General features: G+C 37.1%; 1 protein-coding gene across 1 annotated transcript in view; it reads right to left on the reverse strand.

Annotated features, from left to right (window-relative positions):
- The window catches only part of LOC143017449 (zwei Ig domain protein zig-8-like), a 453,767-nt gene that overhangs the window by 81,334 nt on the left and 354,705 nt on the right, over positions 1–17,728 (reverse strand). Inside the window, exon 3 of the mRNA XM_076172203.1 lies at positions 4,834–4,911. Coding sequence (XP_076028318.1) covers positions 4,834–4,911 — 78 coding nt within the window. The remainder of the gene's footprint in view (positions 1–4,833; positions 4,912–17,728) is intronic.

Below are 17,728 nucleotides of genomic sequence, written 5' to 3' on the forward strand. Positions count from 1 at the left end.
AAGTCTTCTTGATTGCTTTCTCCACAGAAGAGGTCTTCAAAGTATTCCCAATCAATATCTTCAATTATTTCATTATCGACCAAAATATCCTCTTCTTGGTCTTCTAGAACCTCACCAAAGACATAATCGGCTTCAAAGGTGAAAGATTCTGAGTAATTATCTCCAATATCTTCTCTGGTATTATCTGGATCTGTGTCCTCCAAGATAGAATCATCGACGTCTTCTAAAGCATCTGAGAAGCTGTAGAATGTCTCAAGGAAAAGTGATTGTTCAAAATACTTATCGTAAACTTCTATGAGACTTGTCTACAATGCTTTCTTATCCATGCTTGTGTCCAATCCGATGAATTCTCCACAGATAGCTTCTTCGAAATAAATCCAGTCTACTTCTTCAAGGAATTTGTTTTCTGTTAATTCAGAGTCATCTATATCTTCTAGAGTCTCACCGAGGATATAATCGTATTCAAAATAGAAATCATCTTCATATGTTTCAGCATCTTCAAACATGTTATCTGCCTCCTTCCATTCTTCAGGAAAGTTCTCGACGTCTTCAGAAGTTTCGAGTTTCCTCTTGTTAAACGAAAAGATTTTCTTGAAGACAAAGACGAAGAAAGCCAAAGAACAAGAGGCGATGGTGGTCCAAAGATCCAATCCGGTAGCAACGGTCAAAACAAAAAGGTCTTTAACGACGACGACAGCGAACGCCAACCCGAAGAAAACGGCAACGACTTCGAGTGTCATCTCCACGTCAGTCAATAACCAAGTGAGAAAAAGTTTCGCGGTGGGAAAGAAAACTGGTGCATCTTAGTTTACACTAATTGTGACTTATGTATGTGAGAGAAGACGCTCAATATGCACTGACGCAGTTCACCCCTCTGCTACAAAGACGATGAACGTGAGGAGCCTACGCCAGGAGGCGCGTAGCTTCGGCCGAAGCCGTCATCTTAGTCCTATGCACTTGGTGTGTTGAGGCAGGTAACAGTCATTGCTGGCAACCTGAGAGGAGTGCGGGATTTGAACCCACAACTAAACGGATTTGAGACCAGCACGCTTCAGACTGTGCCACCAGCGGACATACAGAGACATACTGAGCCTTACTGAACACCAGGAAGATCACAAAGGAATCGTTAATGCAACAGGTCTTTTATAATGAAACACAAATTTCAATTTTATTATGAAACTAAAATAATATCTCCAAGAGATTCCAGTTGCAAAGCGACTGTAGATTACAAGAAAAAAGTTGAATGATTTAAGACAGAATATTTTGGTGTGTCCACGGTTTGTGAAAGAAAACTACCAGTCCCTTCTCAAGATTAATATAGTTTTGTTTGAACAAGTTTACTTTCTATCAATAAGAAAAATAGTAAAAGATTTCCTGGCAAAGGAAAAACTTTGAGACGAGCCTTACAAGTCTCCTCCGGGCTCACTTCTTGTGGTCTATTGAACCTCAGGGTACTTCCCTCAGCCGAATAAATCACTTAATGAAGTCGAATTAATGGACTTCAGGAGAATCTACCACCTCTCGAAATGGGGTTCTTCATCTGAACAAAAGTTAAGTTGAAGTTAAATATAAAATGAAAACAAATGAAATAAAATAGGTATGAAAAATAAGATAAAAATTCAGATAATATAAAAGTCACTCGGAGCAAAAAATGTCAATTGGCAACTTGACAAAGGGCCTAATTTCTCGAGTCTTTTTTTGATAACCTCATAAACAAGAGGAAATGACCTTGGTCACCAACAACAGTGTAGGGCTTCGTATTAATTTAATATACATAGAGTGTATTGAATTTCATCGCTCTGTACCGCTTTATTCAATATCGAAGCTGAATGAAGTGCCAATGAAACTTATTAAAAGAGGATCGAGCCATTAAAGCTCTGTCGTCGGACTCCGAGCTTGGGTCATTTGTGTTTCGAATATATCGAATCTTTGGGAAGGTGACAAAGAGTCGAAGCCGTCATCTGTGTCTTATGGACTTCTGTTGAGACAGGTAACAGTTAATGCTGGAAATCTGAGAGGAGTGCAGGATTTGAACCCACAACTAAGCCAATGCGAGACCAGCACGCTTCAGGTTGTGCCACCAGCGGACATACAGATAGGGTATCATAAAAATCAATTAAGTAACTCGGTGTCAAATATGATATAAGGAAAAGCATTATCCGGTAGGTAAAGAACTGCGGAATGATAGAAAGGATGAAAAATATGCAGCTTTGAGTGTTCCCTGCAGTATCCTCGGTCTATCCTTTGAAAGACGATACAGTCTCAATATCTCACCAGCTCAAGAAATGTACTTAACAGTTTCAATTCACTGAACCATTCCTTTCTGTTGAACAGAATGGTTGAATACAAATCAAACCGAATTCTTTGATGTACATCGTGAGATTCAAAAGTTGACGGGAACAATCGGTCCCTCCAGTTGATTAATTGACTTTATAATTAACGAAAGACCAATCATAACTTTCAACTCCTGATACGTTTATGATCGCAATGGACCGTAGAAATAGAAACTAATTATGATTCAGGATTGAAGGAAGCCATCACAGTGAACAACCTTATCATGAAGGACTTGGCCGAGATGGATAGCATTGTTAGAATTTAACTTTTTTTTTTCTGATTATGCCACTTTTATAAGAAGCATACGCCAGGAGACGAGTACCTGCGGCCGAAGCCTTCACCTTTGCCCTACACGCTTAGACTGTTGGAGAAGGTAACAGTGATTGCTGAGAACTGGAGAAAAGTGTGGAACTCGAACTCACGACTAAGCAAATGCAAGACCAGAACACTTCCAATTACACCACTAGAGCACGCCATAATTGCTTAAGTGTAGAATTTCATAAAAGAATAAAGTTCTTCATTAGAACAAAATATATAGAGTTCATGTTCATGTGGGTAGTGTATTGTTTATCTAAAGAAATTTTTACAGAAGAAAAATCAGCCTGTTAGATATTTTTATGTAACACTCTTTCCCATTTAGATATTTTAGAAATACTTTTCAGTCTAGTACTTGAATCCCTGTTTTGTTCTGGATATATTAAAAATGTTTTATTCAGTCAAGAAAAGAACCAGACTGAAAGTGATAAATTTTCCTAAGTAAAAAAAACCTTAACTCTTTGATATATAATTATATATTCTATTTTGGTTGAACTGTAAAAGGTTTGAGCCATTTTACACGAATCTACTCCCGTATCCTCTTTCCAATGCCTGTTCAAATGCACCCCTCGTTCTCGACTTTCTCTGCAACATCTGTTTCCGATCCTAATTAGCCTTAAATGGCACAAGCTTCTGCAAGAAAAATAAACAAAATACCTGAGCTTCTGTCGGGACGTGAATGCGATGTCTAATTGATTCTTGGATTCGTAGGTTCAGTTCATTTGTACGTTTGTGTGAAACGGAGGTCCTTTGGGACTTTGTAAATGCATGATCATTTAACTCTTTCCAACCTTGGGACAATTTATGTATATATATATATATATATATATATATATGTATATATATATATATATATAATATATATATATATATACATATATATATATATTATATATATAATATATATACATATATATATACATATATATATATATATATATAATATATATATAATATATATACATATATATACATATATATATATATATACATATATATATATATGTATATATATTTATATTTATATATATCTGAGTTTATTCCTGACTAGTTAAAACATAATGAAGGAGACTGCAAGAGACCATAAGGCCTACACTAGGCAGCTCCGCATTTTCGCAGTAATGCTTCTTCAAAAAGTGTACCTGCGAAACTAGTCAGGAATAAACTCAGATATGTGCTTCCTACTCCACTTACGTCAACCTGTCAGAATGTTTCAACATGATATACATATATATATATATATATATATATATATATATATCAGCATATATATACATATATATATATATATATATATATATATATATATGTGTGTGTGTGTGTGTGTGTGTACGTACACATATACATGGTGTGTATGTGTGTGAGCATGTCTGTTCGTGAGTGTGTGTACATGTGTCACAAAAAAAACAGGATTCATCGAGTTGTTTGCCAAAATAAAATATTGAACGTCATGTACGAATAAATGATTTTACTTATATCTCTCTAGGTAAAAATAAATAAATAAATAAATAAATTCTTATGTTTGTCAAAACAGAAATGTTAGCTTTCCTTAGTTAACAGAAGGACTTCAAAGAAGAACAACTTCATACTCAAATTTTCAAAACTCGATGCTCCTCTATATACGTTTCCATGGTAACCATGTTCATAAAGGAACCAAAGAATAATCTGGAGAATATGTCAACACAAGAACATCAAATTTTGGGTTCTAGAAGGTAACGGAACTCGTTTAAATAACTTGATTTACTTTTTCTCTAGGTCTTTGATGAACATTAACTATTTTCTCGAACAAGTTATTGGGATAACTAAATATAACGTTTATGTCTTCCTTTGGTAGAAATTTGGAACAATAATCGTTTAAATAAATTTAGATTTAAGAAGGAAATAGGAAAGAATTGGTTTACTAATAGGGTGGTCAGCGAATGGAATAGATTTAGTAACCATGTAATGTGTTCTGAAACTATCGGTTGTTTTAAGAAACGGTTAGACAACTTTATGGATGGGGATGACAGGTGGTAATGGACATGGAACTGCCTAGTGTAGGCCTTATGGTCTCTTCCAGTCTCCTTCATTCTTATGTTCTTATGTTGTTTTAAGAAACGGTTAGACAACCTTTTGGATGGGGATGACAGGTGGTAATGAACATGGAACTGCCTAGTGTAGGCCTTATGGTCTCTGTAGACTTACCCGGAATCTTTTATCCGTTGTGAAGGTAGCCCGGTTGGTCGTGAGCACCTGGAGGTCTCGTTGCCGGATCCAGGACACCTGCCGGAGAGAGAAAGACGTTTTAGATCTTGGGAGTTCTAGTGAGTCCGGACCATAAAACCAGGAAACAGTGCATTAGCGCCAGGAATAAAACTAACAGAGCATTTATGGATGGGGATGAAAGGTGGTGATGGATATGGAGCTGCCTAGTGTAAGCCTTATGGTCTCTTGCAGTCTCCTTCATTCTTATGTTCTTATGTAGATGTTAGACAAACAACCGAGGAAGCAAGTACATCAGCATGTCAGTTACTGGTTTCTGATCCTTGTCAAAGTTTTCAGGCCAACACAAGCATATTTTATTTAATACTTTTGCTCTAAAGGTAATTTCCATTAATTTGAATCAAATTATCTAGTGCTAGCTAAACGTCTGAATGTTTGATATGCAGTGATATTTTTTAATGTTAAGAAACACAGAGACTAATTGTAGATTGGTTTATTCAATAGTCTGAGCTACTGCTCTGGAGTTAATATCGACCATTTTATTCCCAAGTCTTCTCGTGTTTGAATTAATTTGTATGGCTTTACCCACGCTGAAATATGAAGAAAAGGCAAGAGGTCTGTTTTTTTTTTTTTTTTTTTTTTTTTTTTTTTTTTTTTTTTTGACTGCAAGCGGTCTGTCCCTGGTTGGCACTGTCCACCTCATGCCGCTCTCGCTGTTTTCCACGACGACTTTATCTACCCAAGAAGGAGATATAATAAGATTCAGTCCTCCTTACATCTGAATAAAATCATCTTCCTCGGGTAGAACAAAGACGCTATACTACATCCCAAGGTCAAAGAAAATAATGACCTGGAAATCTTCGCAATTCTAATTCTTCGCGTGTGTTTACAATGATCAGTATATTTGGGTATTTATGCAAGATAAGCTGCAGCCAATACATTAAGGACTGTTTTGGAGCGCCCCTACGGACCAAAACCACATATCATTCACCTACATTATTATCTAAAAAAAAAATATGCGTAGAGAAATGATAGTCTTGTACCACAGTTGTCCCTTCTTTGTGCTGTTCCTTTGAACCTGTTCTTTACGTTTTCTATGAATCTGCTTTTTTCGGATTCCACTGGAGTGGACGGCGAGCAGGTGTGGGAGGGGATAATTCCGCCACCGTTAAAAGGCTACTCCAATGGGCAGAACGATGGGACTAGGGATCCTGCACTCCGTATATTCCTCTTTCCAAAAGTTGAGGCATAAGATGGTCTGGAAGGACTCCAACCAAAACCCCAGTAATTACATCATAGAATGTGCGTGGTTGTTGTACGGATGAGATTAAGAGGGAAGGGACTAGCTGTTTGTTTGTGAGAAGAAAGATGGATGTGTTAGCGTTAATTGAAACTAAGTAAACATAAAATGAGCCTTTTTTTCAATCTCAGGGTAAACTAAACACGTTAGGTGGTAGCTACATTGTGTTAAACATATTAGAAAATATATAGGTTATTAATCCAATAGATATCACCTTGTTAATTTGTTATTATAGTCTATCGTTGTGATAGTATTATGTAGAACCGGGTTTGTTGACATAGTATTTTGTGTCAGTTAAGGAAAGAACCATACCCTGGAATCGAAGAAAATATATAGTTAATTAATCCAATGAATATCACTTTGTTAATTTGTTATTATAGTCTGTCGTTGTGATAGTATTATGTAGAACCGGGTTTGTTAATATAGTATTTTGTATTATGTAGAACCAAGTTTGTTAACATAGTATTTTGTATTATGTAGAACCGGGTTTGTTAACATAGTATTTTGTATTATGTAGAACCGGGTTTGTTAACATAGTATTTTGTATTATGTAGAACCGGGTTTGTTAACATAGTATTTTGTGTCAGTTAAGGATAGAACCATAACCTGGGGTCGAAGTAGTCATGTTTGTACTATGTGATTAGACAGCGAAACAAATGGAAATGATCAGTAACATTTATGAACCAACCTCGACCCTTGTTATAGCTATATTATGATCAGAGTCAAGAAGTCTTCCCCTGCAACGTTATGTATTTGATCTAAAATTCTCAAATGGAAGATAATTATCGTCAGAGGGCGCAAGGTGTTTATGTCGTATGTCCTAATTACTAGATCAAAGTAAAACCAGCAATGGATGATTTTTAATACGATGAAGTCTCTAACAAGGGATATGACAAAGACCTTCATGTAAGTTAGAAAAATAACATGTCATGGAGTCAAGAGAAAAATTGCTTCTACTTGAGGGTACAGAGTATATTACATTTCGGTGACAATTTGAAGATGGAAAGCCACTCTACGTATGGGAAGTGAGAAAAGTAAAAAAAAAAAAAAAAAAAAAAAAAAAAAGGACAGTATACCTAGTAGAATAACTAAACTATTCTAGGTATATTTTTAAGTAACTCTGAATAGACTACTAAAACCATAAGCTTTATGCTGTCATTATTTTAATGAATTTATTAATATCCATACTTACCAGTGACTCATCATTCTTTCATGATCAAAAATTAATCCCCAACTCAAAAAGAAAACGGTGATTGTTTTCAACTTTTGATATGCTTCTGTTTTTCTAACCTCCTTAAAGTATAAGAAAAGAATAAAATCGTAGCACATTGGTCAAATTAGACTTGTAACCAACTTTCAGAAAGTAAGATAAGAAATAAAAGATTCTCTATATTTCGATCTCTGCCGAAGAGGACCACAGAGAGTGGTCGAAATATACAGACTCTTCCATTTCTTATCTTATTTTCCGATGGTGGGTTAAAAGTTTAATCCTTAGAATATTTTTAACCATCTCTATGTTTCTACCTCTTCGGTGTAATAGAGTCCCTAAAGATGGAAGCGATGTTTATGTTTAACAAAATACTCAGTTCAATATTGTCCTCAATGACAGAAACGTTGGTTATTGACAATGAAATCATTGTATGAAACTGACAGGTGCCAACACGTCTATCAAAATAAACGTCATGCAAAGACGGAGACTGGTAATTTGAGGAGTATAAAGGCTCCATCCTCACGTGGTAGTTATTTTGATCAACCAAATATATCTTATACATTAATAGAATCGCCAGTGACGGTGATGTCAATCGAATAATTCCGACATTCGTCCCCAAACTTGGTTCTCGCAGACCTCGGTTCGAATCCTGGGACGACTGTCGGAATTATTTGATATCTTATACATTTTTAACAATTGTATAATGTATCAACAAAATAAAAATAAAATAATGGTCAAAAACTTTTATAATTAGTGAACATATTAAATATGTCTTTTTCACTTTCTTATTTTGCTCACCGGTAATATATCAAGAACTTAATCTATAATTTCCAATTTACATTCGAAGCGTAATCCTTCAAGATATAGTCGAAACATAGTACCGTTATCGTGTTGATAAATTGTGCAATTGTAATTTATATTGCAAAGATTGATGTTATTGCCAGGGGTCGGATGTTGGATACGATTGTCTTACTATCTGGATGCCATAATTTGCCGGACTTACTGTATGCTTCCACCACGCATGCGCAGGCGCGCGCGCACACACACACACGTACACAAAAGCCGCACGCGCGTGCACACAAGCACACACACACTCAAAGATAGAGTACATACACGTCATAATGTCATACGAGTCTTTAGGCGTAGTTTTGCGGAATGGGCCTAAATGTATTTGACAATGGAAAGAGTTTTCTTCTTCTTCAGAAAAGAAGAAGAAGAAAATGAAGATGAAGAAGAAGAAGAAGAAAAGAGGAGAAGAAGAAGAAGAAGAAAAGAGGAGAAGAAGAAGGAGAAGAAAAGAGGAGAAGAAGAAGAAGAAGAAGAAGGAGGAGGAGGAGGAGGAGGAGGAGGAGAAGCCCGGGAATCCCGAAAGGTACACGAAGAAAATGAAATGCATCAGAACGCTTAGTCGAACCGAGATTAACCTTTTCATTCGGGATTTATGCTCTCTTTCAGAAGAACAAAAACGTCTCAAGAAAGTAAAAGTAAGTATACGACTCGTACAGCAGAGCGGAAGACATATATGTGTGTGTGTGTGTGTGTGTGTGTGTGTGTATGCGCGTGCAAGAATGCATGCGTGAGTGCGCGCGCGCGTATGTATGTATGTGATTCACTTTGGTCTTTGGATCACGTGTTGGACTCATGATCAACAGCTATTTCCCTCCCGGAAGAGAGCTCAGAGCTCGTATGACCGATCTATGGGTAATGCTATGACCTTACACGCACACACACACCCATCTCCCCGCCCACGAGAGTTTGAGTAACGACTCGAAACTCAGCGATACTGAAATAAATTCAGCCCTGGGCAGGATTCGAGGGCTGTGTGTGTGTGTGTGTGTGTGTGTGTGTGTGTGTGTGTGTGTGTGTGTGCGCGTGAGTGAATGCATGTGTGAGTGCGCGCGCGTGTGTGTATGTGTGTGGATATACGTGTATGTACAGTATGTGTGTGCGTGTGCATATACGTGTATGTGTGTATGTGTATATGCTAGCAAGTGTGTATATGCGTATATGTATATGCGTGTGCATGCAATGGCAGTGATTCAGGATTTTTTTATTACTGGAATGATGAGGGGAGTGATTTACTCCTTGAATTAGAAAGTAGCTAGGGGGATGAGAGATTTCAACTGTCACAGGGTACGATCGAAAATTAAATGGGGAGGGGAGAATATAAGAGGCTGTTGATGTTGTCGATGTGTGTTTTCGATACAAATTTATTCCTTTATGAACAACACTGAATGAGTCCCAGTGATTAGAGATACATTTTAACAATCACAATGCACTTTAATTCTAAGGCATCAAAGGCCAACATGATGAAATTGAAATGTGGTACTGCCCGGACTCGAACCCGGCATCCTCACCACATTTCAATTTCAGCATGCTGGCCTTTGATGGCTTAGAATTAAAGTGCATTGTGGTTGTTAAAATGTATTCTTTTATACTTAATTGCATGGTTTATATATCCAACATATCATCGTTTAGTGTCTGTTCTGTTTCTTATATGTTTTTGTAATTTTGTGTAACTAGCCCTTGTTTGTGTTTTGCTTGACTACAAGTATTACTGTGGATGAACTATAACTCGACGCGGCCCAAAAATTATTTCTCTTCGTCTTCCTTTATTTTTGCATGAGGGGACAAGGAGGACATGTCGCCGTGTATAAAAAGCGGCTAGTCCTGATGCGAATGTGCTTTTGAAGTGTCTGCATTGTTTCTGACCCTGACAGGGAGCAGGAAACAGGGGGGACATTTTCTCCACAACGAGCTAAGAGAAGGACACAAATGAGTGACGAATGGAGCTGAGATGGGTGGATGTGGGTAAATGCCTTCGATGGTATTATGAGGATGACAGGTGGTAATGGACATGGAACTGCCTAGCGTAGGCCTTATGGTCTCTTGCAGTCTCCTTCATTCTTATGTTCTTATGTGGAGAAAGAGGCTTTTGGTATACAGTTAGAATAACTGTGTTTTATGTGAAAACTGTAAGTGAAACGTATGTTAGATATATTAATAGACATCCACTGATCCCTGAGCTAACCCCCAACATCTCCCTCTTCTCCTCTTCCCAGAAACTCCTTCTCAACTTCTTACCCCTAACCAGGGTCCCTACTTATATGGCTTATTTCTTCTTGGCTAATCTTTTCCTCGGGAAGGCCAAACTTTCGCCAAAGCCAAGAAAAGGTTCCCCGTCACCCCCATTAACCTTTGCATTTTTGATCTTATAATTTTTCGTGGGTAATAAAAGGGTCTATGTTCCCCATATACTCTCCCGTTCTAGCAAACTTGTGCAATATCAAATGGTGCAGAACAAAATTTGCTCGGACGTAAAAGTCTACGGGTACCTTTACCCTTCTTTCGTTTGTTTTATTCCTTATCGTGTTTGTTCATTACACTTATTCACTCGTCTAGTTGAACACAAAAGTATTCACTTCACAAAAGAAAAAATGAAAGGATTTGAGGTTTTTATCTGGCCAAACTTTCACTAAAGGTTATAAAACATGCAACATGGCCAGCCCTACCAACAAATGTTGGAAAACAGCATCTACTATCACAGTAGAAGGTATTGCATGTATTTTAATTTCAAGGTTCAAATTAATTCAGATGAATATCTCTAACCAATTTATTTATTATTTATTATTTATTTAACTAGTTAATTATGTAGCTAGTAATTCCAAAACTTTCAATCCATTCTCTTTTATGTACATATCTGTGTGCGTTTATGTGTGTGTGTGTGTGTGTGTGTGTGTGTGTGTGTGTCATGTATGTGTATGTGTAAGTGTGTTTGCCTGTTTGAATACATACATATGCACCCATTCGCGCGCGCACGCACAAATGCACACATACACGTACATGTACACAGAAGGAAAAGGGATTGAATGTTTTTTAATTATTAGCCACAAAACTAATGTGTGTGTGTGTGTGTGTGTGTGTGTGTGTGTGTGTGTGTGTGTGTGTGTGTGTGTGTGTGTGTGTGTGTGTCCACTTGGAGAATGAACTCCCCTTCTCTGTGACAAAATATTTTATATATTTGTATCAGATGTCCTCTTAGCAAGCCTCACTCGACAAAATAACTGTCGTTTAAGAAAACCCACTTCTCATAAGATTTACAACCAAAACTTTCACCTCATATCGATTTACATTTATATTATTCCTAGTGACGTAACTTCTAGGTTCATTTTTGTGGCTAAGACAGGTCAGGAAAGGCAAGAGCTCATTATTTGTATTTGCTATCACCCACAACGATACTATCTTGCGCCTACACAGAGGCTCGGCACGTCGAGTGTCTTAGCATCGAATGTTTTATAACTGGCCACTGGTTCCAGCGCATTGAGCTTTCAGATAAGGAAAGAAAAAGATGATCATAACGTTTGAATGGAACGGGAAGTAGACTGTGGCGCTTGTCTGGAGTCCGTTACGGAAAATAAAGTAAATGACGAAAGGAAAGTCCTTAATAATGATTTGAGAGGTAGCTCCCTAGCAATTCAATGATTATTCGTATAGAAAAAAAAGGAAATTTATGTATAGATAATTGTACATTGCACTGTTTGTCTACCATGTATATATGTACACACACACACACACACACACACACACACACACACACACACACACACACACACACACACACATATATATATATATATATATGTATATATATATATATATATAATGTGTGTGTGTGTGTGTGTGTGTGTGTGTGTGTGAAGGTTCCCTGGCCGAGCGGGTCAGAGCGATTCTACCTGCGACGGAAGTCGACGTGGTGACGGCTTGAATCTACCACCGGCAAGTTGGACCTAGGGCATGGTTCATTAAATTCCATGCTTCAAAGTCCTCTGCAAGGGAAACCGTCCTTGCATCCTGATAAAAGGGAGTATTGCACCGTTAAACCGATGTATGTGCGTGTTTGTGTGTGTGTGTGTGTGTGTGTGTGTGTGTGTGTGTGTGTGGTCTGTGTGTGTCTGCGTGCGCGCGCGTTGGTGTGTGTATATAAATAGTAGTCTCTCTCTTTATCTCTCTCTTCTGTCACTATCTCTCTACTTCTCTGTCTCTCTCTCTCTTTCTCTTTCTTTCTCTCTCTCTCTCTCTCTCTTGCTTACTTATTTTTCGCTCTTCCCATTTTCTTTTTTACCTCTTTCTGTCCTCTCCACTTACCTTTATATCAACGTGCGTATCTGTATATGTATCTTCTACCTACATATCTGTCTTTATATTTGTATGTCGTTCTTGACATATTCATCTATTTCTAACTGTACTCGTATCAAATTTTCGATTTTTTTTTTAACTACCAATTGGTCTTAATAGAACCTTAATAGAACCAGACTTTCGCTTTTTTCTTCTTTTATTACTTTCTCTTCTTTTTACGTTTTCCTTATTTGCTTTAAACGCCTCTCATTCTCTTTTATTCATTCTTTTCCTTTTTCAGTTATTTTTTGTTTTTTCCTTCTTTTTTCTAATTATTTTTTTAATCGATGACCATCCATGAAATTACAAAATACCTACCTTACTTTGATAGTATATATGTATATTATATATATATATATATATATATATATATATATATGTATATATATATATAATCTACATATATATTAACAGATATATATATATATACATATATATACATATATATATTCATATCTGCGAGAGTCAAGCCCAGGATCCAATAGGAGGGGAGCACCCCAACTTTCACTCTATCCTTCCACTTACCCACTGTGATAATGATGATGATAATAATCTTATTGAATTTTAATGTCATGCGATTTATTATGGTGATTTATGACCATAGCCACCATCACTAGAGGCTAAGGGCCCAGCCCTCTTTTATATGTAATGATATCGGTAATGATTATAATCACAATATGTATCATCATTATAAAAACTGTTATGTCTTGGTTATATACTTTTTCGTTTATGTTAAGTACTCGTTAGTTAAATGGAATTGTTTGGTGTCATAGAGAATAAAATTTATAAAGGGTGACACAGTGTCGAAATAGTGTATTTATCAACTCAATCTCTTCCTTTTCTTTCACCAATCTTTCTGTTCCCCCTTCCACTTCCCCTTTCCCTCCATCTTACCTTCCGCAGTTGACTATAATTACATCGTGTTAGTATAAACAAAATCAATATAGATAGTCACTGCACCAAAAGAATTGACTATTACTACCCACTCAAACAGGACTGGATTTCTCATTGTGTCAGTTTAAATCAAACAGTAACGGTTAACAACTAACCGTTAAACGAACGGGCTGACCGTTAGAACCGATATTTAAATCTCGCGCGATTTAACGGAAGTTTCATGAACACTCACTATTTCTGTCTTTCTATTTTCTTCATTTCGATGTTAGTTCTTCTCACCTAGCAGTAATACTATCAGCTTTTTTAATTTCTAGGAGTGATCTTCCAAGATCCCACCAAGCTATACCTACTCCGTTTTCTAATCATTAAATAACGAGAAAGGTTTATACGTATGTGCCGTTTTCTCTTGCAAAAGTGGTATACTGATAATTCATTTTATGCACTCCGAAGACATCATACTGCGAATGATGGATTATGTTTGGTTATTTTCTGATAGAATATAGCCTTTATGCTCCGTTTGTCTAAGGGTGAATGTCCAAAGGTTAGCTAAAACCCAACGCCTGAATAACGTCTTTGGGAAAGGGATTAATAACAGTAATTCCATCTTCGACCTTCACCTCAACCGCTTCTTCCTCAATCTCTGATTCTCATTGCCATATCCGTCAGGTTTTGTATCTTGGTGCCAGTGAGGAAGAGGAGGAGGAAAAAGAGGAGGAAGAAGAACGAGAAGAAGAAGAAAAGATGAAGAAGAAAAAGAAGAAACAGAAGATGATGAAGATGAAAAAGAAGGTGATGAAAAAAAGAAGAAGAAAACAAAGAAAAAGTAGAAGAAGAAGAAGAAAAAGAAGAGGAAGGAGAAGATGATAAATAAGAAGAAAAAGAAGTAAATGAAGAGGAAGAAGAAGAAAAAGAAGATGAAGAAGATGAAGAAAAAGAAGATGAAGAAGAAGAAGTAGAGGGTGCTAGCAAACTTGCCCCTCTGGTTGATCTCCGAACGTCAGGTGTCATCAGGTACATCATAATTTTAATCTGAAATCAGTGACTTTATCCTTCCAAAGCTTCTTTTCTGGACCTCTGACTCAAAGGCTTCGTCCTTCCAAAGACTCAGAAGACCCTTCCTCCCCTTCTCAACTCACCGATCTTGTCATCCAAATTCAAGAATTCACATGTCCAACAATTTGGGTCTTTGGCACTCAACAAGTTTCTTTTTTTCAAAGCTTCTGGTCTTCTTGAATCACTGACTTCATTCTTCCAAAGCCTCTGGATCCAGTGACTCAATTGACCTTCTAAGTTTCTGACTCCTCCCCTGACTCAACGACTCTTGTCCTTCCAAGCCATCCACCCCCGGTGACTCACCTATTTCATCCTTTCCCTTGACTCAACGTTTCTATCGTTATCATCCTTACAAAACCTCTTCCGACAATGACTCAACTTCATCCTTCTGTCTTTTCCAATTGGCACATCACCTCCATCTTTCCAAAATACTGATCCATTTCCTTTAATCAACAACACCTATCAATAGTTTCTGTCTACCTCCCAATGGTCTACACCGGGCTACAGCTACACTGGTAGACCCCGCTGTCAGGAGACGCCCTCGAAGCCGGATGTGGAAGAGAAATACAAAAGGAAAAGACCCAAACTAAACACCTTTATGCACCCAAGGCTTGTTTTCCATCTTACCTGACTCAATGGTTTTGTCCATGCAATTTCTCTATCTCTCTTTTCCAACGGATTTATGCCAAATAGATTGTAAATATGTAGATACTTGAACAAACAAGAGTTAGATATTCAATTAAATAACTATTAAGAAATCATATAAATTATTATATAAATACATAAATTAATTATAGGTAAACAAATAAATATATTAATAAATAAATGACAAATCAATCAATAAAAGAATAAATTTGAGTAAATAAAAAATTTAAATGATTAATTACTTTTCTAATTGATCTAAAAAACGATTACACAGAAAATTATACAGTAAAAATTTTGGTCGTGCAGAGGAAAGACGTTAAAATGTGTCTAAAGAGAAAAACTAAAACAGTCATTAACCACCTCAACACGTCCACATATCTCAAGGATTCTTTTTTCCGGCTAATACAGGCGATTTTATGTACTTAATAAGATGAAAAGCGTCCTTAAGGGGGTCTCGACCCCCCTCGATTCCCTTTAATCCGGAGTCCGCTACTTCATATACAATAAAGTCTCCCGTCTCGAGTTTGAAAAATAAATCACAAAATACGTCACCGTGTTGAATGGGTTAAGACATTATTATGCAATAGGGCCTTGATCCTGAAAATATATATGTATAGGCAGAAAAAAACACCAAGAAAAAATATAAAAAGATGACCGAGCGCTTTCGTCTATTTAGATATCCTGAGGATGTCTAAATAGACGAAAGCGCTCGGTCATCATTTTATTATTTTCCTTTGTGTTATTTCTGCATATTTAGAATCACGAGTTTATGTGATTTCTCATGCATATATGTACAGATGTGTATATGTGCAAATATGTACAATACGAGTAGATATATACATATATATATATATATATATATATATATATATATATATATATGGATGGGTGGTGAGATAAACACAGGGAACCGTTTAGGGATTTAATCTGACGTTTCGTCCTTACCAGGACTTCTTCAGAGTACATGCACATTCAATCATTCACCCCCTAAATACCCGCCGAATCTATCCGCGTTCCACCATGATCGACCTGACCTCTCGTCCTCCTACGCTCTGCCTCGCGAAGTACCAAGCGGCTCGCCGTCTTTGTTAATTTAATAAACCCATCGCGGTGGTTGTTGTTCGGATGGGAAGCGATGTAAGCTGCTTCAGTTATTTTCCTTCTTTTCTTATGAAGTCCTTTCTGCAGAACAAAGTAGAGGTGCTGCAGAAAGGACTTCATAAGAAAAGAAGGAAAATAACTGAAGCAGCTTACATCGCTTCCCATCCGAACAACAACCACCGCGATGGGTTTATTAAATTAACAAAGACGGCGAGCCGCTTGGTACTTCGCGAGGCAGAGCGTAGGAGGACGAGAGGTCAGGTCGATCATGGTGGAACGCGGATAGATTCGGCGGGTATTTAGGGGGTGAATGATTTGAATGTGCATGTACTCTGAAGAAGTCCTGGTAAGGACGAAACGTCAGATTAAATCCCTAAACGGTTCCCTGTGTTTATCTCACCACCCATCCACTCATCTGTCTTACATTTTTCAATATATATATATATATATAATATATACAATATACATGCAATAGCGTCCCACACTTTTTGCTCATTGCATTTTTTCTTTACTTTCCTACTTTCCTTTATACTCTACTTTTTCTCTTTTCATTCCACATTTTATTTAAATTTGTATTTCTTTGTTTTTCCTCCTTATACGCATTTCGCAAGTTCTACTTAATGTCATTTGTCTTTCCTATTCCGTCCTCTTATACTCTTCTGCCAATTTTCTCTCTCTCTTTCTCTTTTTCTCTCTCTTCCTCTCTATTTATTTCCTCACGCTATGACCTCTTTCCACTAGTAAAACTTATTTTCTCAAGTATTTTCCCGTTTGAGTATTCTTTCCTTGTGTCTGCAACTCGGTAAATCCTTCTCCTGTCTCTGTCCTTATCTCCCTCCTGTCTCCCCCAATTTTATACTTTTATTTTCTCCCCTCCATTCTCCTTCTCCAGCATTTCCTTGCTTCCATGCTTCTTCCCACTCAGAGAAATTATTTTCTCACATCCTCTGCTCGAGATTTCTCTTCACGTCTCTTCCCCCTCTTGGCCACTTTCCGTTTTCTCTCACATATTTCTCCCCAGAAGATTTTTTTTAATTCTTTTTCTCTTCCTTGCTTTATTACTCCCACTTCCTACTTCCTCCATTTCTGTCCCGTTCGGGCAATTTTCTTTAATATCTTCTAACATTCTTTTGGCGTTCTGTCATTTTGTCATCCCCACTTCATGCGTTTTCTTTATTACTCTGTTTTCTTGTCCTAACTTTCTCTAATCCTCTAGTTCCCTATTTATTTCCTTTTGCGTATTTAATTAATTCCTCTCTCTCTCTCTCTCTCTCTCTCTCTCTCTCTCTCTCTCTCTCTCTCTCTCTCTCTCTCTCTCTCTCTCTCTCTCTCCCTCTCTCTCTCTCTCGTCTAACCGTATTTTGTTCTTTTATATCTTCTCACTGTGTCGCACTTTCTCTGTTTTATCTATTTATTTTTTATTATTTTTCTTTCTTTATAATCATTGTTCTTAGGATATTTCCTCTCTCACTTTAGTTTGCTCTCATTTTCATTTGTAC

Source organism: Oratosquilla oratoria, chromosome 32 (genome assembly GCF_046742065.1).
Source record: "Oratosquilla oratoria isolate Oo_2021 chromosome 32, ASM4674206v1, whole genome shotgun sequence".
Lineage (NCBI taxonomy): Eukaryota > Metazoa > Arthropoda > Malacostraca > Stomatopoda > Squillidae > Oratosquilla > Oratosquilla oratoria.